Raw genomic sequence first — 26,170 nt, 5'->3', positions numbered from 1 at the left:
GTTTGAATTCCGTTACCGTTTTCATCTCCACCACCTCCCGCGGGAGGGCATTCCAAGCGTTCACCACCCTCTCTGTGAAGAAATACTTCCTGACATCTTTCCTGAGTCTGCCCCCCTTCAATCTCATTTCATGTCCTCTCGTTCTACCGCCTTCCCATCTCCGGAAAAGATTCGTTTGCGGATTAATACCTTTCAAATATTTGAACGTCTGTATCATATCACCCCTGTTCCTCCTTTCCTCCAGAGTATACATGTTCAGGTCAGCAAGTCTCTCTTCATACGTCTTGGAACGCAACTCCCATACCATCCTCGTAGCTTTTCTTTGCACCGCTTCCATATTTTTAACATCCTTCGCAAGATACGGCCTCCAAAACTGAACACAATACTCCAGGTGGGGCCTCACCAACGTCTTATACAGGGGCATTAAAACCTCCTTTCTTCTGCTGGTCACACCTCTCTCTATACAGCCTAGCAACCTTCTCGCTACGGCCACCGCCTTGTCGCACTGTTTCATCGCCTTCAGGTCCTCAGATACTATCACCCCAAGATCCCTCTCCCCGTCCGTGTCTATCAGGCTCTCCCCACCTAACACATACGCCTCCCTTGGATTTCTACTCCCTAAGTGCATCACTTTGCATTTCTTCGCATTGAATTTTATTTGCCAAACGTTAGACCATTCTTCCAGCTTCTTTAGATCTTTTTTCATGTTTTCCACTCCCTCCGGGGTGTCCACTCTGTTGCAAATCTTGGTGTCATCCGCAAAAAGGCAAACTTTACCTTCTAACCCTTCGGCAATGTCACTCACAAATATATTGAACAGAATGGGCCCCATCACCGATCCCTGAGGCACTCCACTACTCATCTTTCCCTCCTCCGAGTGAACTCCATTTACCACCACCCTCTGGCGTCTGCCCGTCAACCAGTTCCTAATCCAGTTCACCACTTCGGGTCCTATCTTCAGCCCTTCTAGTTTATTGAAGAGCCTCCTGTGGGGAACCGTGTCAAAAGCCTTGCTGAAATCTAAGTAGATGGCATCCATAGCATGTCATTGATTTAATTCTCCTGTCACCCAGTCAAAGAATTCAATGAGATTCGTTTGGCACGATTTCCCTCTGGTGAAACCATGTTGTCTCGGATCTTGCAACTTATTGGCTTCCAGGAAATTCACTATCCTTTCCTTCAGCATGGCTTCCATTACTTTTCCAATAACCGAAGTGAGGCTTACCGGCCTGTAGTTTCCAGCTTCTTCCCTATCACCACTTTTGTGAAGAGGGACCACCTCCGCCGTTCTCCAATCCCTCGGAACCTCTCCCGTCTCCAAGGATTTATTAAACAAATCTTTAAGAGGACCCGCCAGAACCTCTCTGAGCTCCCTCAGTATTCTGGGGTGGATCCCGTCCGGCCCCATGGCTTTGTCCATCTTTAGCTTTCCAAGTTGTTCATACACACTCTCTTCCGTGAACGGTGCTCTATCCACTTCATTCTCAGGTGTACTTTTGTCAGTCCCTCTCGGTCCTTCCCCAGGATTTTCTTCAGTAAAAACAGAACAAAAGTATCTATTTAGCAAATTGGCTTTTTCTTCATCATTTTCTACATAGCGTTTTGCTGTATCTTTTAGTCTCACAATCCCCTTTTTAGTCTTTCTCCTTTCACTAATATACCTGAAGAAGTTTTTGTCTCCCCTCCGTACATTTCTAGCCATTTGTTCTTCCGCTTGCGCCTTCGCCAGACGTACCTCTCTCTTGGCTTCTTTCAGTTTCATCCGGTATTCCTCCCCGTGTTCCTCTACTTGAGATTTTTTGTATTTCTTGGAATGCTAACTCAGGGTCTGTGGCCCTGTTTATTACTTCTTTCAGCTTGGACCACTGTCCTTCCACGTGTTGTGCGTTCTCGCAGCCCATCACCTCCTTCCTCAGGTATTCCCCCATTTTGTTAAAGTCAGTTTGCTTGAAGTCTACTACTACTACTACTACTATTTAGCATTTCTATAGCGCTACAAGGCATACGCAGCGCTGCACAGAGTGGCCGCTAACCACATGAGCCGTTATATCAAAACAAACCGTTTGATGGTCACTGCTTCCCAGGTGCACAGCCACTCGGACATTTGACACACTATCCCCATTTGTGAGCACCAGATCCAGCGTCGCTCCCTCCCTTGTGGGTTCCGTCACCATTTGTCTGAGCAGAACACTTTGGAAAGCATCCACAATCTCTCTACTTCTTTCCGATTTCGCAGAAGGAACCTTCCAATCTACATCCGGCAGATTAAAATCTCCCAACAACAGCACCTCTCATTTCTTCCCCAACTTTTGAATATCAGCGATCAGATCTTTATCCAGTTCCTCCAATTGTGTCGGGGGTCTGTAGACAACACCCACGTGGACCAAGGTTCTATCCTCTCTTTTTAAGGTGATCCATATCGCTTCTTCCTTTCCCCACTTCCCTGTCATTTCAGTTGCTGCGATATCATTTCTCACATACAGAGCTACTCCTCCACCTTTACGTCCCTCTCTATCCTTCCAAAAGAATCCACAATAATTATTGAGTAGTCTGTGTCAGTGAAGCAGCCTGTAAATTTATAGCAGTACACTGGGGCAATGGAAGGTTAAAGTCACAAGGAGCTGTAGTGGGAATTGAATTCAGGTTGCCAGGATCAAAGCCTGGTATACTAACCATGAGGCTTTCTAACCGGTTAAGTAACTGCCTAAAGTTAGGAAAGCAAAGCATCTGTCCTAACTTTATGTTGTGAAGTTAACCAGGTGCCCATCTGAATACAGGTTGACATACTGCCTAGTCAGAAAGAGGAAGTTGTGACAAGGGGGGGGGGGGGGGGGGCTCTTTGCTTCCCAATCAGGATCACCCTTTTAGGTACCAGACAAGCTCTGTGACAGGGTATTATGCACTTACATTAACCTTTTCTGTAGATTGGAAGGCGGTAGAACTAGAGGACATGAAATGAGATTGAAACTCAAGAAAAATGTCAGGAAGTATTTTTTCATGGAGAGAGTGGTGGATACTTGGAATGCCCTCCCGCGGGAGGTGGTGGAGAGGAAAACAGTAAAAGAATTCAAAAATGTGTGGGATAAACATAAAGGAATCCTGTTCAGAAGGAATGGATCCTCAGAAGCTTAGCCAAGATTGGGTGGCAGAGCCAGTGGTAGGAGGCGGGGCTAGTGCTGGGCAAGACTTCCATGGTGTGTGCTCTGAAAATGGCAGATACAAATCAAGGTAAGGTATACACAAAAAGTAGCACATATGAATTTATCTTGTTGGGCAGACTGGATGGACCGTGCAGGTTTTTTCTGCCGTCATCTACTATGTTACTATTACTATGTTACCAATCAGCTGAGCTGTGATCGATAGTTTGCCCCAGCCATATGTGGCAGGAAAACAGCGGTCCTCTGTCGGAGAGAGAGATTTTATACATAGCTGGCAGACAGAAAGAAAGAGATAGTAAGGTAAGCACAATTTTAAAAAATTGCTCATACACCATCTTGCCCAATTAACTTTCTAGTATATGATGGCAACCAGGACTGTGCTGTTCCTTCATCCTCTTTTTGTCACGTTATCCTCATCTTTTGAGGCTGAACTAGGAATAGGAATATCACAGAGATAGAGGATTCTAACAGGTCAGGGTATGGGAGGTGTAATGCACCTGTCCTAATTATATATTAAGCTTACTATTAGCTGTGTTTTGCATTCTAATTTAGCTTATTGATGTCACTGTGAGAGTCAGGGTATTAGTAAAATGCACTGTCGGTTGTGCTGCAGTTACTTGAAAACCCAGAGTTTGAAGGGTCAGCATGTTATTTGGACTTATTGTCAAAAAGGCCCAAATAGCATGCAGACCCATTAAACTCTGGGGTTTTTCAAGTAAGTGCAGCCCAACAGCTAGCTAGCTAGTAGTGGTAAATAACGGCTGCAGCTGTGCCAGGCTAGGTCCCCCCCCCCCCCCCCCCCCCACACACACACACACTCTTTTGACTTAGGGGTGCTGTAAAAAAAGATTACTGCCTTGACTCAAGAAGGTTTGGGAACCACTGGTGTAGCCTGTGCTTTTCTTGTAGGAAAAAAGGTGCCGGTACTCATACCGTGCCAACCTTAAGGGCGGGGTCACTATTTATGGCTCCACCCCCTAGTAGCCACACCCCCACATTAGCCACATCCATTTTACTAGCCATGGAGCATATAAAAATGTAGCATTGAAAATAGTTCACAAGTCCCTAGGCCCAAAACAAGAACCCTGAAGACTAATTATAAACTAATAAAAATGTAGACAAAAAAATCAGCTACAACCTTATTACTACTACTACTACTACTACAAATCATTTCTATAGCACTACCAGTCGTACGCAGCACTTCACAATTGAACATGAAGAAAAGACAGTCCCTGCTCAAAAGAGCTTACAATCTAAATCAGGACAGACAGACAGGACAAATAAGGGATAAGGGTAGGACAGACAGATAGGACACATAGGGAAAAGGGACTATTGAAGAGAGGAAGACAAGTGACAAGTTAGGAATTAAAAGCAGCATCAAACAGGTAGGCCTTTAGCCCAGATTTGAAGGCGGCCAGGGATGGAGCTAGACGTAACGGCTCAGGAAGTCTATTCCAGGCATAGGGTGCGGTGAGATAAAGGAACGGAGTCTGGAGTTGGCGATGGAGGAGAAGGGTGCAATTAGGAGAGATTTGCCTAGTGAACGGAGTTCCTGGGAAGGAGTGTAGGGAGAGATGAGGGTGGAGAGGTAGTGAGGGGCAGCAGAGTGAATGCACTTATAGGTTAATAAGAGGAGCTTGAACTGTATACGGAAACGAATAGGGAGTCAGTGAATTGACTTCAGAAGAGGGCTGATATGGGCATAGCGACTTTGGCGAAATATTAATCGTGCAGCAGAATTTTGAACAGATTGAAGTGGAGAGAGATGGCTGAGTGGAAGACCTGTGAGAATCAAGTTGCAGTAGTGCAAGCGAGAGGTGATGAGAGTGTGCATGAGGGTTCTGGTAGCATGCTCAGAAAGGAGAGGGCGAATTTTGGCGATACTATAGAGGAAGAAACGACAGGTTTTAGCAATCTGTTGAATATGTGCAGAGAAGGAGAGGGAGGCGTCGAAGATGACCCCAAGGTTACGAGCAGATGAGACAGGAAGAATGAGCGTGTTGTCGACAGAAATAGAGAGTGGGGGAAGGGGAGAGATAGGTTTAGGTGGGAAGATAAGGAGCTCAGTTTTGGACATATTGAGCTTCAGGTGGCGGTGAGACATCCAGGCAGCAATGTCATACAGGCAGACAGATATCTTGGCTTGGATTTCTGCCGAGATTTCTGGTGTGGAGAGATAGATCTGGGAGTCATCAGCGTAAAGATGATGACGGAGTTTAAAAAGGGGTTAGATAGATTCCTAAAGGACAAGTCCATAGACCGCTATTAAATGGACTTGGAAAAATTCCGCATTTTTAGGTATAACTTGTCTGGAATGTTTTTACGTTTGGGGAGCGTGCCAGGTGCCCTTGACCTGGATTGGCCACTGTCGGTGACAGGATGCTGGGCTAGATGGACCTTTGGTCTTTCCCAGTATGGCACTACTTATGTACTTATGTACTTATGTACTAAAACCGTGGGCTGAGATCAGAGCACCAAGGGAGGAAGTATAGATGGAGATAAGGAGAGGACCTAGGACAGATCCTTGAGGTACACCCACTGAGAGCGGGATAGAGGAAGAGGAGGATCCACCAGAGTATACACTAAAAGCACGCTGAGAGAGATAAGAAGAAAACCAGGAAAGAGCAGAGTTCTGAAATCCAAGTGAGGACAGCGTGCCAAGGAGTAGGCTGTGATCAACAGTGTCAAAAGCAGAGGAAAGGTCGAGAAGGATGAGGATAGAGTAGAACCCTTTGGATTTAGCCAGAAATAGATCATTGGAGAATTTAGCAAGTGCAGTTTCAGTTGAATGAAGGGGGCGAAAGCCAGATTGGAGTGGATCAAGAATAGCTTGACAAGAAAGAAAGTTGAGGCAGCGACGGTGGACAGCACGTTCTAGTATCTTGGATAAGAAATGGAGGAGGGAGATGGGGCGATAGTTGGAAGGAGAGGTAGGATCTAGAGAAGGTTTTTTGAGGAGTGGGGTGACTACGGCATGTTTGAAGGCATCAGGTACGGTCGCAGTGGAAAGTGACAGATTGAGGATATGACAGATGAAAGGGGTGACAGCAGGAGAGATAGTGTTGAGTAGATGAGTGGGGATAGGGGCCAGTGGGGCAGGTGGTTAGTTTTGAGGATGAAAGAAGAAGTAAAGTTTCTTCTTCAGTGATTTCAGAAAAGGAAGAAAAGGAGGCAGGGGCAAGAGGGTTGAGAGAGTGGAATAAGGGAAGAGGGGGTGGAGGAGAGCTGGTTGCGAATTCAAGTTTAATCTTGTGAACCTTATCATGAAAGTAATCAGCCAAAGTCTGGGGAGAAAGTGAAAGGGGAATTGGAGGAGAAGGCACTTTGAGGAGAGAGTTTAGCGTGGCAAAGAGACGTCGAGGGTTTGAACCAATAGAGTTAGTCAACTGGATATAATAATCCTGTTTGGCAAGTTGGAGAGCAGATTGGAAGGAGGTCAGCAAGAATTTGAAGTGTATGAAGTCAGCATGGGCAGGAGATTTAAGCCAAAGGCGTTCAGCAGAGTGGGTACAAGAGCGTAGGTAGCTGATAGTAGGGGTCAGTCAAGGCTGGGGTTTGGTACGTTTTACAGGAAGAGAAACGGGAGGAGCGAGAGTGTCCAGAGCAGATGACAGAATAGTATTATAGGAAGAGACAGCCTCATTGATGGACTTGGTTGATATAGCAATAGAGAAAAGATTAGAGATACTGGAGGACAGGGTAGAAGGGTTAATAACCTGTAGATTCCTAAATGCTTTGGTTAGAATAGGACGGGACTGGGGAGGAGGATGTTGAAGTGTGAAAGTTAAAAGATGATGGTCAGATAGGGGAAGAGTTGAGGCAAGGAAATTGGAGGGTGAGCAGTTGGAGAAGAATACAAGATCAAGACAGTGGCCATTCTGGTGAGTAGGGGCGGTGGAGCACAGTTGAAGATTGAATGAGGAAGTTAAGGCAAGAAATTGAGAAGTATAAGAGTTAGAGGGGTCATTAACATGAAAGTTAAAATCTCCAAGAATGAGGGAAGGAGATGAAGGTTCAAGAAAGAAGGAGAGCCAGGCATCAAAGTCAGTGAGAAAGGAAGAGGGGGATTTAGGAGGGGGTCGATAAATGACTGCTACCCGGAGAGGTAGAGGAGCGAATAGACGGATCGAGTGGACTTCGAAGGAAGAAAAGCAGTGAGACTGAGGTGGAAGAATGGGTTGAAATTTACAGGAGGGTGAGAGTAGTAGCCCGACACTGCCTTCGTGGCCAACTGAGCGAGGAGTATGGGAGAAGAGATAACCTCCATGACATAGGGCCGCAACTGAAGCAGAGTCTTCAGGGTAAATCCAGGTTTCAGTTAGGGCAAGCAGATAAAGGGTATGAGAGATAAAGAGATCATGGAGGTAGGAGAGTTTGTTGCAGACGGAGCGGGCGTTCCATAGAGCACACGAGAAGGGTAGAGAAGAAGGGGGGTGGAGAGGAATAGAAATAAGATTGGAGGTATCACGGTAAGGCCTGCACGAATAGGATGAGGGCTGATGTGGGGGACCAGAATTGGGATTAATGTCACCAGCGGAGAGCAGGAGAAGGAGTAGGAGAGTACGGAGGAGAGTAGGAGAGGTATGATGACAGCGACGAAGGCGAGATGTATTCAGGTAAAAAGGCGAGGGGTGAATGAAAGGAAGGAAGTGTTGAAGGTTGAGAGCTGTGAAGAAGGGGGTGGAAAAAAGAGTTGGTGAGGAGAGGGATAGAGAGGTGATGAATACAGAAGGAAAACAATGTGTTCCTACGGTGGGAAGTGGTTTCATAAGGAGAAACAGATTGGGAAGGGATAGTGCCAAGAAGAGCAGGTGTACAGGAGCCATAGGAATAGCAGATTATGGTACAGAAATGCTTAGAATAAGCTGAAGGGGGTGGAGGTTCAGATAGGCTCAGAGCGATTCAGATAGGCTCAGAGCAATTAGGAGGGGGATGGTATAGGCATTAGAGGTAATAGCCAATAATACAAGATAATACAATTCAGGGTAATGCATATGCAGTAGTAGAATAGCCAATAATAGTAGACAATTAGATAGCTAGACAGTTAGCTAACAGTCACAAACAGAGTTGAGGCAGCAAGGCTGGAGGCTGGAACAAAGGAGTAGAAGTTGCAGTATTTGGATTTTAAGCTGCAGGCTGGAGCAGATGGAGCAGGCTGGAACAGATGGAGCAGTCTGGAACAGATGGAGCAGGCTGGAACAGATGGAGCAGGCTGGAGCAGATGGAGCAGGCTGGAACAGATGATGCAGGCTGGAACAGAGGGTGCAGGCTGGAACAGAGGGTGCAGGCTGGAGCAGACGAAGCAGGTTGGAATGGATGAAACAGGCTGGAGCAGAGGGAGTAGGCCGGAACAGAGGGTGCAGGCCGGAACAGAGGGTGCAGGCCGGAACAGAGGGTGCAGGCTGGAATAAGAGATGCAGGCTGGAATAAGGGGTGCAGGTAGGAACAGAGGGTGCAGGCTGGAAGGATAGTGCAGGCTGAACGGATGATGCAGGCTGGAATGGGTGATGCAGGCTGGAACAGATGATGCAGGCTGGAACAGATGGTGCAGGCCACTGAGGATTTTAATTCAAAGCCAACAGTCAGGGGCAGTTGATGTAGTCTAGGCAGAAGATGCAGGCAGGAACAGATTTTGAATGCTGGAAGAGACGATGCAATGCAGGGCAGAAGATGCAGGCAGGAACAGATTTTGAATGCTGGAACAGATGATGCAATGCAGGGCAGAAGATGCAGGCAGGAACAGATTTTGAATGCTGGAACAGACGATGCAATGCAGGGCAGAAGATGCAGGCAGGAACAGATTTTGAATGCTGGAACAGACGTTGCAAGGCAGGGGCAGATTGTAGGCTAGGGGAGAAGATGTAAGGCAGGAACAGAAAGATGCAGGCTGGGCAGAGGACGTGGCACCCACAGGATATCTCGGCCCTTGTTAGTCGGCCGCTCAAACAGATCTGAAAGGCAAGTGAGATGTCACGTGGTGTCGGCCCGTCCCGTGTTTATCAATGGTAATCAGCGATGGTAATCATGGGCAGCTGGGACTGAATCAGGCATCGCAAGTAAGAGGGTCATCTTCGTAAGCAATCTCACTGATTGAGGACAGGTTCCCTTTGATCGAAGGCAGTTGGAACTAAGTCGGGAGCGCAGGCAAGCTGGGACTGAATCAGAACGTTCTGGCAGTTGATTCTCTCACCGGCGTTCCCACTCTGCAGCCACATGTGTTTCTCCTTTCGCATCAGTCAGCGCGAGCAACGTGGGACAAGGTTATGCAACCTTATGCGTGGAAAGGCAGCACTATAATTACACCGGGCTCTAAAACACCAGTACACAACCTAGTGAAACAAAAACAAAACAAAAAGGGCTGCAAATACTACACGCTAGCAGAATACTGCATCTTGATCACGCATGAAAAACACATGACACAACAGATATGAAGGCAAAATACTGAACTGGAAAGTTACCTCAAGAAGTCAGACTGAGCATGCAGTAATACTAGAAGAAACTTGCGTGCAAAATATCAGATGTACATTTCCAAAAGCTGACATATTCCAATTAATAAATTCTGAATAAAAAAATGTTTTCTACCTTTGCTGTCTGAGCATTTAGTTTTTCTATTAGCTTTGGTCCCAGTGTCTTCTGTTTTATGCAGTGTCTTCTTTCCATTTGATATTTTTTCTCTCACCATGTCCACCATCCTTCTGTGTCCTTATGCGTCCTGTCTACCATCTGTAGCTCTGTCCCTATCCTTTCTCCAGTTTCAACATCTGCCCTCAAAGTGTTCCAATCCAGCCCTTAAATTCAGCAATTTCCCCTCCATCCATATCCAGCATTTCTCCTCACTCCCCTCCCCTCCATGTGCATCTACTTCCTCTGTCTTCCCTCCCCTCCCCTCCATCCATGACCATCATTTCTCCTCTCTCCCTTCCACTTCATCCGTGTGCATCTCCTTCCTTTGTCTTTCCTTCCCTCCATCCTTGTCCAACATTTCTCCTCTCTTCCCTGCCCTCCACTCCATACATGTCCAGCATTTCTCCTCACTTCCATCCCCTCCATCCATGTGCATCTCCTTCCTGAATTCCTTCCCCTCCATCCATCCATCCATCCATGTCCAGCAATTCTCTTCTCTCCCCTGCCCACCCTCCATCCATGTCCAGTGATCTCTTCTTTCCCCCTGCCCTCCCCTCCATCCATCCATGTCCAGCAATCTCTTCTTCCCCCTGCCCTCCCCTCCATCCATCCATGTCCAGCAATCTCCTCCCCCCCTTCCCTCCCCTCTATCCATCCATGTCCAGCAATTCTCCTCTCTCCCCTGCCCTCCCCTCCTCTCCCCTGCCCTCCCCTCCTCTCCAGCGATCTCTTTTCTCTCCCCCTGCTCTCCCCTTATCTCCATGTCCAGCGATCTGTTCTCTCCCCCTGCCCTCCCCTCCTCTCCAGCGATCTGTTCTCTCCCCTACCCTCCCCTTCTCTCCATGTCCAGTGATCTATTCTCTCTCCCTGCCGTCCCCTCCTCTCCAGCGATCTCTTCTCTCCCCCTGCCCTCCCCTTCTCTCCCCTTCTCTCCATGTCCAGCGATCTCTTCTCTCCCTGCCCTCTCCTCCTCTCCAGTGATCTGTTCTCTCCCCCTGCCCTCCCTTTCTCTCCATGCCCAGCAATCTGTTCTCTCTCCATCCCCTCCTCTCCATGTCCAGCGATTCTCCCTGCCCTCCCTCAGCTCCCCCACAGCCCTCAGGATTCCCAAGGCAGATTCCAACAACAGTTAAGATGAACCAATCAGGAAACAGGATCTCAATGAAATTTGGCCATCTGTATCCAACTGGATTAGGTTTATACAGATGGACCACGCATAACCAGTCTGTTATTTCTAATAATCTTTTGCTAGTGTTGTCAATTGCTATTGTTTTGGTGAACTAAAACGGCGGCATGCTCAGTCTATTGCAGGCAAGCTCCGCCTATGGCAGGGCCTTGCCTAGGGTCTCCGGCGCCCCCCTGCAGTTGGCCCCGCCCCCCCAAAACACTACCTGCCCTCTTCTCCCCACATCCTTTTCCTTTTTTTGTTGTTTAAATTTACCTCTGTCTGGCGGCAGCGTAGCGTTAGTGAGAAGGAGGCAGCGCTCCCCCGCCCCGACGTGTCAGTCTTCCCTTCGCTCAGTGTCCCGCCTTCTTCTGATGTCATTTCTGATGTCAGACGAAGGCGGAACTGAGCTAAGGGAAGACTGACACGTCGGGGCGGGGGAGCGCCGCCTCCTCACTAACGCTACGCTGCCGCCGGACAGAGGTAAATTTAAACCAAAAAAAAAAAAGGAAAAGGATCTGGGGAGAAGAGGGCGAGGTAAGCATGGTGCGGCGGGGTGCCCCCCAGAGGATGGCGCCCTCCTGCCATGCTTACCTCGCTTACCGTGTTGGCACGGCCCTGGCCTATGGCTTTAGGTGTCTACATAGGAACAACCCGTGTCCTGTTTTATTCAAGCTCCGAGAAAACAGATCCTGCTGTCACGCCCCCTGTGACATGACATTTCCTTCCTGTGGAGAGGAACCAGTCAAATTTACGGCAGCACGGGGGCTTTTAAGGTGGACGAGATTGTGCGCGAATAGGAGGGTCTGGGAGAATAATCAATAATCTCCAGCGTTAAATACCATCAACAGAGAAAACAAAAAAAAATTTGGAGGATATATTTAAAATGTCCATATCTAAACGACTGGCATAAAAAAATGAACTTTTAAAAGTTTTATGATCGAATCCGGGAAGATCCCGAGGATCCCACTGTATCTGTTTTTTACCTTTTGCCACCCTCCTCTCCGTTCCTTCCTGCCTCCCCCCAAGCGTTTAACCCTTTTACTGTCTGTGGCAACGACGTCAGTAAAGAAGAAGGCACTGCAGGCTCGCCTCCAGCTACTTCTTTCCCTTTTCACACAATGTCCCGCCTTCTCCGATGATGCATTTCCTGTTTCCGCGAGGGCGGGACACTGTGTGAAGAAGGAAAGAAGAAGCTGGAGGCAAGCCTGCAGTGCCTTCTTCTTTACTGACATCGCTGCCACGGACAGTAAAAGGGTTAAACACGTGGGGTGGGGGACAAACGTAGCTGAGTCAGGCTGCCGGGGAGGGGAGGGGAGGAGGAACGGAGCTGAGTCGGGCTGCCGGTCAGGGAGCTGAGTGGGAGGGAAGGAGACCTGCGCCTGTGGGGTAGAGAATAAAAAGGTGCCGGTATGCCGTACCATTGCGTACCGGGACAAAAAAAGCACTGGGTGTAGCTAATTTTCAAAGGGAAAGTATGAGGGTAATTCTATAAAAGGATGCCAAGCCTGTGAAGGCACATAGGTGCACATATATTAATATATTAATAAGATTAATATATTAATAAGATTACTAGATAAGTTCGGGATTGGTGGTAACATACTTAGCTGGATCAAAGGTTTCCTAACCACAAGAACCTATGAAGTAAAATCAAACTCAAACATATCATCACCTTGGAAAGTAGACTGCGGAGTACCACAAGGATCACCATTATCACCAATCCTCTTCAACCTTATGATGACCCCTCTAGCCAAGACCTTATCCAACCAAGGACTTAACCCTTTCATCTATGCAGACGATGTCACAATATACATTCCTTACAAATCTAAATTGACAGAAATAACCAAAGAAATCAAGACCAGCTTAAATATCATAGACTCTTGGGCAAACGCATTTCAACTAAAACTCAGCAAAGAAAAAACACATTGTCTTGTCATCTCATCCCAACACAGCACAGACAACCCCACAATCATCAACACACCAGACTACACACTCCCTATCTCAGATAGCCTGAAAATTCTCGGAGTCACATTAGACCACAACCTAACACTACAGAGCCAAGTGAAAACCACAACAAAGAAAATGTTCCACTCAATGTGGAAATTCAAGCGTGTGAAACAATTCTTCCCGAAGGAAACATTTCATAACCTAATACAATCAATGGTACTAAGTCATTTAGACTACTGCAATGGAATTTATGCGGGATGCAAAGAACAAATCTTAAAGAAACTTCAGACAGCTCAAAACACGGCAGCCAGGCTCATCTTCAGGAAAACGTGATTTGAAAGTGCAAAACCCCTTCATGAAAAATTACACTGGCTCCCAATCAAAGAACACATTGCTTTCAAAATCTGCACTATGGTTCACAAAATAATCTATGGTGAAGCCCCGGGATACATAACAGACTTGATCGACCTACCAACTAGAAACACATTTGAATCATCACGAACATACCTAAACCTGCACTACCTGCACTACCCAAGCTGCGAAGGATTCAAATACAAATCAACTTACGCATCCTGTTTTTTCTACATAAGCACATAGCTGTGGAACGCACTACCAAAAGCCTTAAAAACCACGTACGACCATCTACACTTCTGGAGAACACTAAAAACTTACCTGTTTAAAAAGGCATACCCCACCAATCCAATATAAATGCCTGATCTCTGCAACAACGACAACAAAAAATAGACATAACACAACCCTTCCAGCTACGATTCCCTTATGTGGCTATACCACATGAACTTTATCTTACCACAACTTCACTATGTAATTGCTTACACCTGAGTCCGCAATCGCCTCTCCGGTACATTGTAAGCCACATTGAGCCTGTAAATAGGTGGGAAAATGTGAGATACAAATGTAACAAATAAATAAATAAAATTAATCCAGGAAAATTATGCATACATATTTTCACCTATTCTGAAGCAGGTGCAATTGGGTGCATATGTAGCTATTTTACAAAATAAGTGCCAATCCTGCACTCATTCTGCCTATCCTTCACTCCTGGAAATGCCTGTTTATATATCATGTAAATATAGGTGTCTATTTTTTATGCACACATTTCATGGTGAATATTCAACAGGGGGGGGGGGGGGGGTTCCTGCTCACTTAAACCCAATCAGTAGACCAGAAGGGGATATTCAGTGGCCATCTCCAAGCTGAAGAGTCCTAGCCTCTTTAGCCTTTCCTCATAGGGAAGTCATTCCATCCTTTTTATCATTTTGGTCACCCTTGTATATACTTTTTCTAATTCCACTATATTTTTTTTCAGATGTGGTGACCAGAATTTCACACTATATTCAAGGTGCTGTCAACATCCTGGAACAATATGTTCTCTATACTTTTTCTAAAATTCTTAACATTCTATTTGCTTTCTTAGCCACTACTGCCCACTGAGCAGAGGGTTTCAACGTATTGTTAATAATAACACCTAGATCCTTTTTCTGGGTGATGACTCCTAATGTGGAACTTTGCATCGTGTATAGTTTGGGTTTCCCTTTCCTACATGCATGCTTTGCACCTGCTCACATTTAAATATCGTCTGCGATTTGGATGCCCAGTCTCCCACTCTAATAACTTTTTGCAATCCTCTTGTGATTGAATAACACTGAGGGGCATTTTCGAAAGAAATGTCTATGTTTGGATTTGGACGTCTTTGTAAAACGTCCAAATCCGGGGGTGGGGAAAACCGTATTTTCGAAACAAGACGGATGTCCATCTTTCGTTTTGAAAATACCGTCAAAGACGTCCAAATCCAAGGACGTCCTTAAATTTGGACATCCCTAGATTTGGACATCCTTGAATTTGGACGTCTTTGACTTTCGGCAAGCCATTTGGACGTGGGAGGAGCCAGCTTTTCTAGTGCACTGGTCCCCCTGACATGCCAGGACACCAACCGGGCACCCTAGGGGGCACTGCAGTGGACTTCATAAAATGCTCCCAGGAACATAACTCCCTTACCTTGTGTGCTGAGCCTTCCAACCCCCCCCCCCAAAACCCACTACCCACAACGGTACACCACTACCATAGCCCTTACAGGTGAAGGGGGCACCTATATATTGGGTTTGTGGTGGGTTTTGGAGAGCTCGCTGTTTCCTCCACAAATGTAACAGGTAGGGGGGGTATGGGCCTGGGCCTGCCTGTCTGAAGTGCACTGCAGTACCCACTAAAACTGCTCCTGGGACCTTCATGCGCTGTCATGGACCTGAGTATGACATCTGAGCCTGGCACAGAAGCTGGCACAAAATATTTTTAAAGATGTTTTTTGAGGGTGGGAGTGGGTTAGTGACCACTGGGGGAGTAACGGGAGGTCATGTCCGATTGCCTCCGGTGGTCATCTGGTCATTTCAGGTACCTTTTTGTGCTTTATTCGTAAAAAAACAAGTTAGGGTGAAAACGTCCAAGTGTTCGTCATGGACGTCCTTGGTTTTTTCAATTATGGGTCTAAGACGTCCAAGTGTTAGACACGCCCAAGTCCCGCCGTCACTACGCCTCCGACATGCCCCCTTGAAATTTGAACGTCCTTGCGACGGACTGCAGTTGGAGACGGCCAAAATCGGGTTTCGATTATACCGATTTGGATGTCTCTGGGAGATGGATGTCCATCTTCCGATTTATGTTGAAAGATGGACGTCCTTCTCTTTTGAAGATGAGCCTGTTTGTATCATTAGTAAATTTGACCACCTCACTCATTAGTCCTGCTTCCAGGTCATTCATAAATATGTTGAAAAACAGTAATCCTAGCATATATCCCAGGGGAACCCTACCACTGGGAATATTGACCTATTAACCCTGCTCTCTGTTCTCTATCTTTTAACCAGTTCTTAATTCATCATATGACACTGCCTCCTATCCCACGACATTTTAACTTCATCAGAAATTGTTCATAAGGTACTTTGTTAAATGCCTTCTGAAAATCCAGATACACAAAATCAATTGGTTCACCCTTATCAACATAGTTATTTACCCCTTCAAAGAAATGCAACAGATTGGTAAGGAAAGATTTTCCCTTAGCTAAATTCATGTTGGATATGTCCCATTAATCTATGCCTATCTACATATTCAGTAATTTTGTTCTTTATAAGTCTCTACCATGTTGCCCAGCACTGACGTTGGACTCACCAGTCTATAATTTCCTGGGTCACCTCTGGAACTATTTTTAAAAACTGGAATTACCTGGGCTACCCTCCAATCTTCCAGTACCACACTCAGGGCCCTGTTTACTAAGGTGCGCTAGTGTTTTTATTGCATACTAAAAATTAGTGCACGCTAACGCTAGAGACACCATTGAAAATATATGGGTGCCTCTAGTGCTAGCGTGCACTAAAAACACTAGTATGCCTACAGCGTGACTGAGGGCCCTGTTTACTAAGGTGTGTTAGTGTTGTTAGCACACCTATACTTAGCGCACACACTAACCATGTAGGTGCCTATGGCGATATTGTAGGCACGTAAGTGGTTTACATGCGTTAAAAACATTAATGCACCTATAATGCTGCTTAGTAAACAGGGCCCTTAATTTTAAAGATAAATTACAAACTACTAATAATAGATCTGTAATTTCATTTTTTACTTTTATCAATACTCTGGAATGTAAACCATCTGGTTCAGGTAATTTGTTACTCTTTAGTTTGTCAAGAGACTTATTTCAGTTCCTTTGGCTCATCACTATTAAATACTATTCCTGGCATGGCTATCTCCCCACATCTTCCTCAGTGAAGACTGAAGCATAGAATTCATAAAGAGGCTCATTTTCAAAGCACATAGACTTAAAAAGTTACATAGATGAGCACCTTAGTCTCTCAGCGATGGCCTTGTTCTCACAAATTGCCCCCTTTACCCCTCAGTCATCTAACTGATTTTTTTTTTTTTACTGGCTTCCTGCTTCAAATGTACCTATGATAGTTTTTATTAAGTTTTTTTGTCTCTAAGGCAAGCTTCTTTTCAAAGTGCTTTGCATTTGACTTGCTATTTCTTATGCTGTTTCCTATTATGTTCAGTTGGATCCTTCTTCCATTTTTTGAAGGATGTTCTTTTAGCTCCAATACCCTCCTTTACCTCACTTTTTATTTTTTGTTAGTTTAGATAGTTACAAGAGGCAGTTTTATAAAGGCATATAGGTGCCAATGTTGCTTTTATAAAATAGGCTTAAAGTAGGTGTTTTTTTTCAATTTCTCACATAAGTGCCCTGTTCTAAAATTATCCCCACATGTACTGGTGTATTGTACAGCTCCTATTTATGTGGGCAGTGGAGGGGATGTAGAATTGTAAGAATATTTTTGAAAGTGCCATGTTTATATGCTGTATTTCTCTCTCAAACTAAATAAGGCTCTGTGGGTGTACTTTTGAACCAGTCCGAGAAAAGCAATTTTCAGACAGGCCAATAGCCTTAAAAATAGCAAGCAACAGAGGAGAGGGAATCAAAAGTGCAGTGAAGAAAGTACAGCAGGAAAAAAAAAAACCCAATGGGCAATCTATTAGGTTCCTTTACAAAAGAAACATGGTAAATCATATCTGAATATATGTAACACAGCTTTCCTTTGTTTTCCAGTCCCCTCTCCACCGTGAGGATCATTACAGCAAAGGTCCTATGTAATTTGACAAAAGGAAATTCGAATGTCAGTCTGCGATCAGTCAGCAGTTGAGTTTAAAAATCACCAAAAGTTAAGAATGAATATCAGAATCTCTTCCTAGGCCAACCCAAGAACAGAGGTCTGAGATGAGATTCAAGTATATAACAAAGCAGAGTCCAGAGAACAGGCCTCACATGGCATATACCAATCATCCTAAGCCATTCTTGAAGACAATACAATCAGGAGAATATCCCACCTGAGGTCAGCACCAGTAGGGATTTGACGGCTCCACCCCAGGGAGCTGCGAGGGAAATGAAGCCCTTGATGTATGTGTCTTTCCATTCTTGAGGCTGTTTTTTCAGGAAGTACAAGAGATACAAACTCCCCATACTGTGCCCGATCAGAAACACAGGTTTCTGGTACTTGTCTCTCATCTCCTCAATCAGGTCCTTCAGCTTGTCAAAGTATTCTTCCTGTTTATCTAATAAAACCAGAGAGAAAAAAGAAGGGAGAGTGTGAAAGAATAGAGAGCAAGGCAAACAAAAACAGGGAGTGGGAAAGATAAATGAAAAAAGCATGAGTAAGAAAGATAAGACAGGAAGAAAGTATGAGTGAAAGAATGGAAAAGACAATGTAAAAATAGCGCATTTTTAAACAAACATTTATGAGCCAATATTTAAACACCACAGTCAGCATTTATTCCAGGTTTCATTATGAATTCTGATATCAATAAACATTCAAACAAAATCAAATCTATGTCAATATCAAAAAGAATAAACAGGTTAACAATTGGTGAGGCATTAATATCAAAATTACTAATTAGGGGATAACTCTTTTGATTCCAGAGCCACTTTTAATATCTATTACACAAAGACTCCAGTATTTTTTTCATTTCACAAGAACATTTTATTGTATTGCAATGCCCACTAACCTCATTAGCACTGCTACCTAATGTTAAAACCTCACACATTCCACTCACCTTGCACCACCTGTATTTGAATACAAATCAACTGTTTTTACATTTTAAACTGCATACTTATGCTGTTTCTTATTTTACATATGTTTTACTATACTTATACATTATATCATGCACAAAGGATCAGAACTCAGTCCTGCCAGCTAAATAGTCCTTTTCCTACAGACGCCACGCCTTCCGCTTGGTCACTGTAGACGTGTTTACACTTAAACGCTGGATGACTGCTCTTCGATGGAAAAACACTGTGTGTCTATTGACCCTCCGTTGGCTGGTTAAATACACCACCTCCAATCATCTGTATGCATCAAAATACAAGTGCTGTGTGATCGATGACAAACTCAACAGTCCACCATATCTGTTTCATATTGTGCCAGTTCCCCATACCATAAATATGCTAGAACTATTCCTACCAAAATTAGCTAGGAGAGTTACAACAGTCATTGCTGGCTTTCAGATAAGTATCTTCCAATAGGCAGCCTGATGGCAATTCTTTCTATCAATATACTTCACCAACGCAACTATGTATAAATGCAAATTTGTTTATTCATCTATTTATCATATCATATAAACCAAAATATCACATAGCTTAAAACCACTCATCCAATCACACTACTCATGCTCGCTCAATACATACTTGCTCAAATCTACTCATCAAACTAATCACACCTCTCTTAAATCAATAACTGTTTCGCCTTCACTGTTATACCATATCGGGTTACACCAATACCCTGTGAACAGTATTGAATCACCACACTCTTATAGTTCTAAACCTCACCAAACATTAAATTCATGCAGAGTCACTGCTGTTCACGTCTCTATATATAGCGTTACCACTTCTTGTTATTTGTCCATGTCCATATGCACTGCAGAATGTTCCTAAAGTTGGTGTGGGTTCAATGATTCAATCCTTCAGTCAAGCACATATGGACCAGTTCCTTCAAGTTTTTAGTAAAATTCCATGTATTTTCGATGTTCACCAATCACAGCATGCATGGTTGTAAACCCGCCAACTCGCTTGTGTAGTTCTTGTCGCTTGCCAATATAACTTCTATTGATCTTTTATGACCCTACACGGTGCCGTGTTTTGCTCTAAAGGAGCGTCATCAGGGGTCTCTATTCGCTACTACAGAGCGTCATCAGGAATCTGTGTGATTGGAATACAATAGTTGTAAAACCTCCTTTTATCATAAACATCCCTTTCATGCTGGCTTTTTACTTGCCAGCCTAAACATTTCACTCACAAATTATACCCAAAAGTTTCTCTCATAAATCTAATCAAATTCACTGACTTTCACGGGCGACTGGGATGTCCAACCTGAATGCACTGCGGAACAGGACACTCATAAAAAACGCCCACACATGCGCATAACTGCGAGGTTGGAAACTCCCTTTAAATACCCTTATCCATCACAAGCCTACCCATTCTATTTCTTTATTCAACCCATAGGGTGCTACAGTGTTCCACGGAAAGATCATACGTTGCTCTTTTCTCATCAATATCAGTGGAACATTGCCCCCCTCGGTGCAGACACCGTCTGCAATACCATAAACTGTAAATCCTGTATACGGTGGCTTACAACGTTGCCAATGAGAGACCAGAGGAGCCTCAACACGGAGCAATCGAATGTTGCTTAAATTCTCTGCTGTCCGAACTTTGACTTTGCGTGTGGTCTGGCCGATGTACCACAAACCAGAGGGGCAGGTGATCCCATGGACACATTTCGCCGTATTGCAATCTGTGCGATTCCTTAATTGAAACACCTGTCCCTGTGTGTGTGGAATACTAACATCCGTTACCTGCAAAATATATGTACAATATACACAATGTCTACACCTATAATGTCCCCTCTCTCTCTCTCTCCTCTACATGTGAATTTAAACCTTTAATATGAGGCATCAGCCCTTCTCCCAAATTACGCCCTCTGGTGAAGGCAAAACGAAGAAGCTGTTGGAATTGTGGATGTATGGTTAAAGTAGATCAATGTTTTCTAATAATTTGAACTATCGAAGTGGAAGCCTGTGTGTAAGGCAACACACAGGTTAGACATACAGTGTTGCAGCTTGCGACATAGGAGAAGTATACCATTCTGGCTGCATGTTAAAAGCTCTTTTTGCGGCCTTACATAGAATTTTAGATGGATATCCTCTGTTTTTAAAACGAACCAGCATCTGCTCCGCCTGATGCTGATACACCTTATGTGAACTACATAATCTCCGCACCCTTAAAAGTTGACTGCTGGGAATACTATTTTTCAAATTCACTGGATGGTGACTGCGGTAATGCAGAATGGAGTTGAGGTCAGTTTTCTTATGGAAGGATTTAGTACTAAATCTGGGCTCGGACCAGGAAAATGTGAATATCCAGAAAATTTACCTCAGAATCACCTATATAATGTTCAAACTGTATACTGCTATCCCTGTGGTTTAAATATTCTAAGAAATCTTCCAAATTTGATCTCGTGCCCTTCCATATTAAAAAAACGTTGTCTATGTATCTATATCATCCCACCACATCCACAAAGAATGTAGAGGGGTACAGTGGTGTTCCGAGGGGCGCTGACACCCGGGGCGGATCGCCGATGCGCCCCGCCTCCCCGGGTGCAGCGCCCCCCCTCCATGCAGCACAACCCCCCTCCCCCCGGCGAAGGGACACCCGCCACCCCGGTGAAAGAACCCCCCCCAGGTGCACGCCGCTGGGGAGGGGTGCTGCGTGCCGGTCAGCGTCGTTGGTTTCTATGCTCCCTCTGCCCCGGAACAGGAAGTAACCTGTTCCGGGGCAGAGGGAGCATGGAAACCGATGATGCTGACCGGCGTGGCACCCCCCCAGCGGCGTGCACCCGGGGCGAACCGCCCCCACCGCCCCCCCCCCCCTTGGTATGCCACTGGAGGGGTACACATGCAGACTTTCAAATTGTGTCATGTAAAGGCAGGCCACTGTGGGGGCTACTGTGGCCCCCATGGTGACCCCCTTTATTTGATGGTACACCTGCTGACCGAACACGAAAAAATAGTTATAAATTACCAACTTGGCCATCTCCAACAGTAAGAGTTTCTTACGAGCTGATAACAATAAAGCACTCAACTGATGGTCAACCATATCAACTGCACCTTGCTGTGGGATATTTGTATACAGGGCTCTAACATCTAAAGTGACCAATGTTAACCATAGGTCATTTCTTATCTGAACCTGCTCTAAAAGTTATAAAAGATGTCCCGAATCCTTAACATATGAGGGTATTTGTGCTAAACAGGGCCTTAGATGAAAATCAACGAACTGAGATAGCAGTTCAAACAACAAGCCCCGGCTTGATACTATTAGCCGGCCTGGTGGATTAATCAGAGTTTTGTGAATTTTTGGTGCAAAATATATGGCAGGAATTTTCGGAAACCGATTGTATAAATATCTCAACTCCTGTCTAGATAAAGTGCCCTCACAGCACGTTGTTGTGAGTAGCACATGCACTTGCTGTTGATAGATGCTAGTGGGGTCATTGTTAAGTTCACGATAGAAAGAACTATCTGATAGCTGTCTTCTCGCCTCCTGTTCATAATCTGCCCTGTTAAGTACTACCATCCCTCCACCTTTATCTGCTCTAAGTATTTTGATAGGTGTGTCTCTTTGCAAATCAGTAAGAGCTAGCAGTTGTGACCTAGTTAAATTTGACCATCCTTCACTTAACCGAGTTTCCAATTATTTTACATCAAGCAAAACCCACTGTTGGAAAGTGGCCAAGGTGGGGTCTAATGGGCCTTGCTAGACCCAAGTGGACGGTAGGTGAAATTTTTGCAAGAACATCTGGCCAGACCCTTCGTAATCATGTGACATACTGTCATCAATATCTCTATCATTTGTGTCTGAAAAATGTAAACGTAATCTTAATTTGCGGAAGAATTTATGCAACTATACCCTAACGTCAAAAGGGTCATGAAATTGGGTTGGTACAAAAATAGATCCCAGATTCAGCACCTGTACCTGAGTATCAGATAATTGTCTAGAGGATAAATTAAAAACTAAATTTGTGTCCTCTTCCCTTGCCTTTTGGATCGTACTATTGGCCCCGTGGGTGCTACCTCGTCTCTCTGATTGGCACTGGTAAAAAATTGGAATTTTGTGGTTGATCATTATCCACCTGGGCCACTGCGGAGTGATTATCACTACTGGCTGGACCTTCCTTACCTGAGGAATCACTAGACGAGTTCAGAAAAGTCACCCGTTTGTTTTTACGATTTCGTCTGGACTTTCTGCTACAGTCCATCCAGGGGTACACAAAACCTTTTGTGTAGTCCTGCTCATCGCGTTTAAATTTCAATACCTTTTGCGTTCTAATTTCATGCTTGTAACGCTTCATCGCTTTCATGTGCTCCTTATATTTCTGCTCTTATGTCTCCACAGAGATCTGTTTCTTTATATCAGTTAGTTTAACATCCAATTCATCTCTAGTACTGGATATTAATTTATTCAAATTTTCTATGGTAATGAGCATCAAATTTAAGGAGCAATGGGAAATAATATCATTTCACCAAGTCACATAATCAAGATCTTCTAAGAACCGAGGCTCTTTGTACAAACGAAGCCCACGAGGGACTCATTGCACTCTGCAATATTCGAGAAGCGTCATAGCATGAAATTCAGATCTGATCAGAAATTTATGAACTCGCTGTATATCATTCCAATCTAGGTGGGAAATCCCTTCCATCGTACTAAACAGGCGTGTGCCCCCCAGTAGTGCAGCAATAATTTCTGCAAAGAACCCAGTCCGTGAAGGTCAGTGAATTTGATTAGATTTATGAGAGAAAAGTTTGGGTATAATTTGTGAGTGAAATGTTTAGGCTGGTAAGTAAAAGCCAGCATGAAAGGGATGTTTATGATAAAAGGAGGTTTTACAATTATTGTATTCCAATCACACAGATTCCTGATGATGCTCTGTAGTAGCGAATAGAGACCCCTGATGACGCTCCTTTAGAGCGAAACATGGCACCGTGTAGGGTCATAAAAGATCAATAGAAGTGATATGGGATATTGGCAAGCGACAAGAACTACACAAGCGAGTTGGCGAGTTTACAACCATACATGCTGTGATTGGTGAACATCGAAAATACATGGAATTTTACTAAAACCTTGAAGGAACTGATGCATATGTGCTTGACTGAAGGATTGAATCATTGAACCCACACCAACTTTAGGAACATTCTGCAGTGCATATGGACATGGACAAATAACAAGAAGTGGTAACGCTATATATAGAGACGTGAACAGCAGTGACTCTGCATGAATTTAATGTTTGGTGAGGTTTAGAACTATAAGAGTGTGGTGATTCAATACTGTTCACAGGGTATTGGTGTAACCCGAAATGGTATAACAGTGAAGACAAAACAGTTGGTTAATGATTTAAGAGAGGTGTGATTAGTTTGATGAGTAGATGAGCAAGTATGTATTGAGCGAGCATGAGTAGTGTGATTGGATGAGTGGTTTTATGTGATATTTTGGTTTATATGATATGATAAATAGATGAATAAACAAATTTGCATTTATACATAGTTGCGTTGTGACGTTATTTGCAGCTATATTGGAATTGTTTCTATCAACCATAGTCATTTCACACTTTTGCACCTTAAGGATAGACTGGCACCAGAAGTGCATGCTTAACAAACTATGGGGGTCTTTTACAAAAGCGCACTAGTGTTTTTAGCATACGCTAAATGCTAAGACGGCCATTATATTCCTATGGGCGTCGTAGCGTTTAGCGCATGCTAATTTTTACCATGCGCTAAAAACACTAGAGCACCTTTGTAAAAGGAGACTTATTATCTTTCCAGCAATTCATAATCAATTTTTGTGTGATAGATAAAGGTATATCAAAATGTTTTACTTACAAAGGTGAAAGTGACATAGAGAGGGCAAAAACAAACAGAGAAACAGCAACCCTTGCAGTCACACAAACAAGTCAAACACAGCGTGGGTGGCAAAAAAAATGGATCAGCAGACAATGTCCAAAAAGTTGTGGCTTTATTACAACATCCAAGACTCAACATGAGTTGTGTTTCGGCCTAAAAAGGCCTTCTTCAGGAGTTTTCTATTGGATGTATGAGGATTCTAAGCAAGCCTTAATGAAATGTGCATGTTATCTGATACCTTGCTGCTTGCTTCTATCAAATAAATGTATGAACGGAGTACAAACTAGAAGACTCCTGAGGAAGGCCTAGGCCGAAACACGACTCCTGTCGTGTCTTGGATGTTGTAATAAAGCCACAATTTTTTGGACATCATCTGCTACTCCATTTTTTTGTCACTCTCGCTGTGAGCGACATAGAAAGGTCATTTGGAGGTTGATATTCAAAGTGGTTTAACTGGGCAGGAGAGGTTAATGCCGCTGAATATCAGCACTATCTGCTAAAGCTGTAGGTGGCTATTTTGTAGGCAGTTCAGGAGTGGAGTCAGAACTTATATGGTTAAGTGCTGATATTTTGCATTTATTTTCCTAAGTTAACTGGACAAATCAGACTATATAAAACTCAGTCCTATCTTTCTCCAGTTTCACTTAGGCGGTTAAGAGTTGAATATGAATATAATATGAATATAATTTTTCTTACCAAAGTACCAAACTCTGGAACTCATTACCCAAGTATATCAGACACTCAGTTGATTATATGTCGTTTAGAAGCTTACTTAAAGCCCACTTCATTAGCTAATATGAAAATAATTTTTTAAATAGTTGTATTCTTGTATTAATATTAACTAGGAAAAAATGCCGGTTTCTGAAAGCAATGAAATGGGCGCTAGCAAGGTTTTTCCTCAGAGTATGTATGTGTGAGACAGTGTGCTTGAGAGTGACTGTATGAGAGAGAGTGAATGTGCGAGTGTGCCGGGCTTGGAGGGGATTGAGCGTTGGTGGGGGGTAGGGCGATACAGAGATAGAGCGTGAGTGTGCATCTATCCATGTCCTGCATGGGGGGGGGGGGGGGATTGACAGAGGGGGGGGCGGGTGTGTGACAGATCATGTGTGTCACATAGGTGTGTGTGTGAATGTGAGAGAGTGTGTTGCGAAGTGGTGGGTAGGGGGGAGTATCTATGTGTGTGTGACTGCATCCTGCCAAGTAATAGCTGCTGTCCCCCGAATTGCCAATGTGGTTTACCATTCTGTACTTCCTGTGTGCAGAACCCTGGGTCCAGAGAGAGTGTTTGTGAAAGTGAGTTCAGTGTGTGTGTATGTTGTGTGTGGGTTTTGTTTTTTTGTGGTTTGCTTTACCTATTGTGTAGCATCTGGTGTCCTTTTGTCTTCCCTCAGTAAAATGTAGGGCCAAGTGTGACGTTGGTGTTTGCAGCTGCAGCAGAATGCTATTTCAGGCCCCCTGTGCCACAGCTGCAGTGTAGTGGTAGTTGTGCTGGAACGTCGTACAGAGAAGGGTGCAGTTGGGAGTAGCATCGGTCCCAGCCTGCTTGAGGCAGGCTGTTTGGGAGATGGCAGCTGTCGTGGGCAGGGGGATGGGGTTGCGTCAGCGCGAGTTGGTGGGGGGAGGGGTGATAGAGGCTGGAGCAGGGGCGTAGCCAGACAGCAGATTTTGGGTGGGCCTAGGCAAGAAGTGGGTGGGCACCAAATGCTCTCTCCACCACCCCCACACCAAAAAAATATCTCAGCTGGTAGGAAAATGCTTCTCTCCAGTCTCCACCTTG

At 44.5% G+C, this 26,170-nt stretch overlaps 1 protein-coding gene across 1 annotated transcript in view; it reads right to left on the bottom strand.

The window, feature by feature from the left end:
* The window catches only part of LOC115470451 (phosphatidylcholine-sterol acyltransferase-like), a 137,791-nt gene that overhangs the window by 5,567 nt on the left and 106,054 nt on the right, over positions 1 to 26,170 (bottom strand). The window contains exon 5 of the mRNA XM_030203643.1: positions 17,779 to 18,003. Within this exon, the coding sequence (XP_030059503.1) occupies positions 17,779 to 18,003 (225 nt within the window). The remainder of the gene's footprint in view (positions 1 to 17,778; positions 18,004 to 26,170) is intronic.

Source organism: Microcaecilia unicolor, chromosome 5 (assembly GCF_901765095.1).
Source record: "Microcaecilia unicolor chromosome 5, aMicUni1.1, whole genome shotgun sequence".
Lineage (NCBI taxonomy): Eukaryota > Metazoa > Chordata > Amphibia > Gymnophiona > Siphonopidae > Microcaecilia > Microcaecilia unicolor.
The sequence above is the reverse complement of the archived record's forward strand: the minus strand, read 5'-3'. Positions and strand labels throughout refer to the sequence as shown.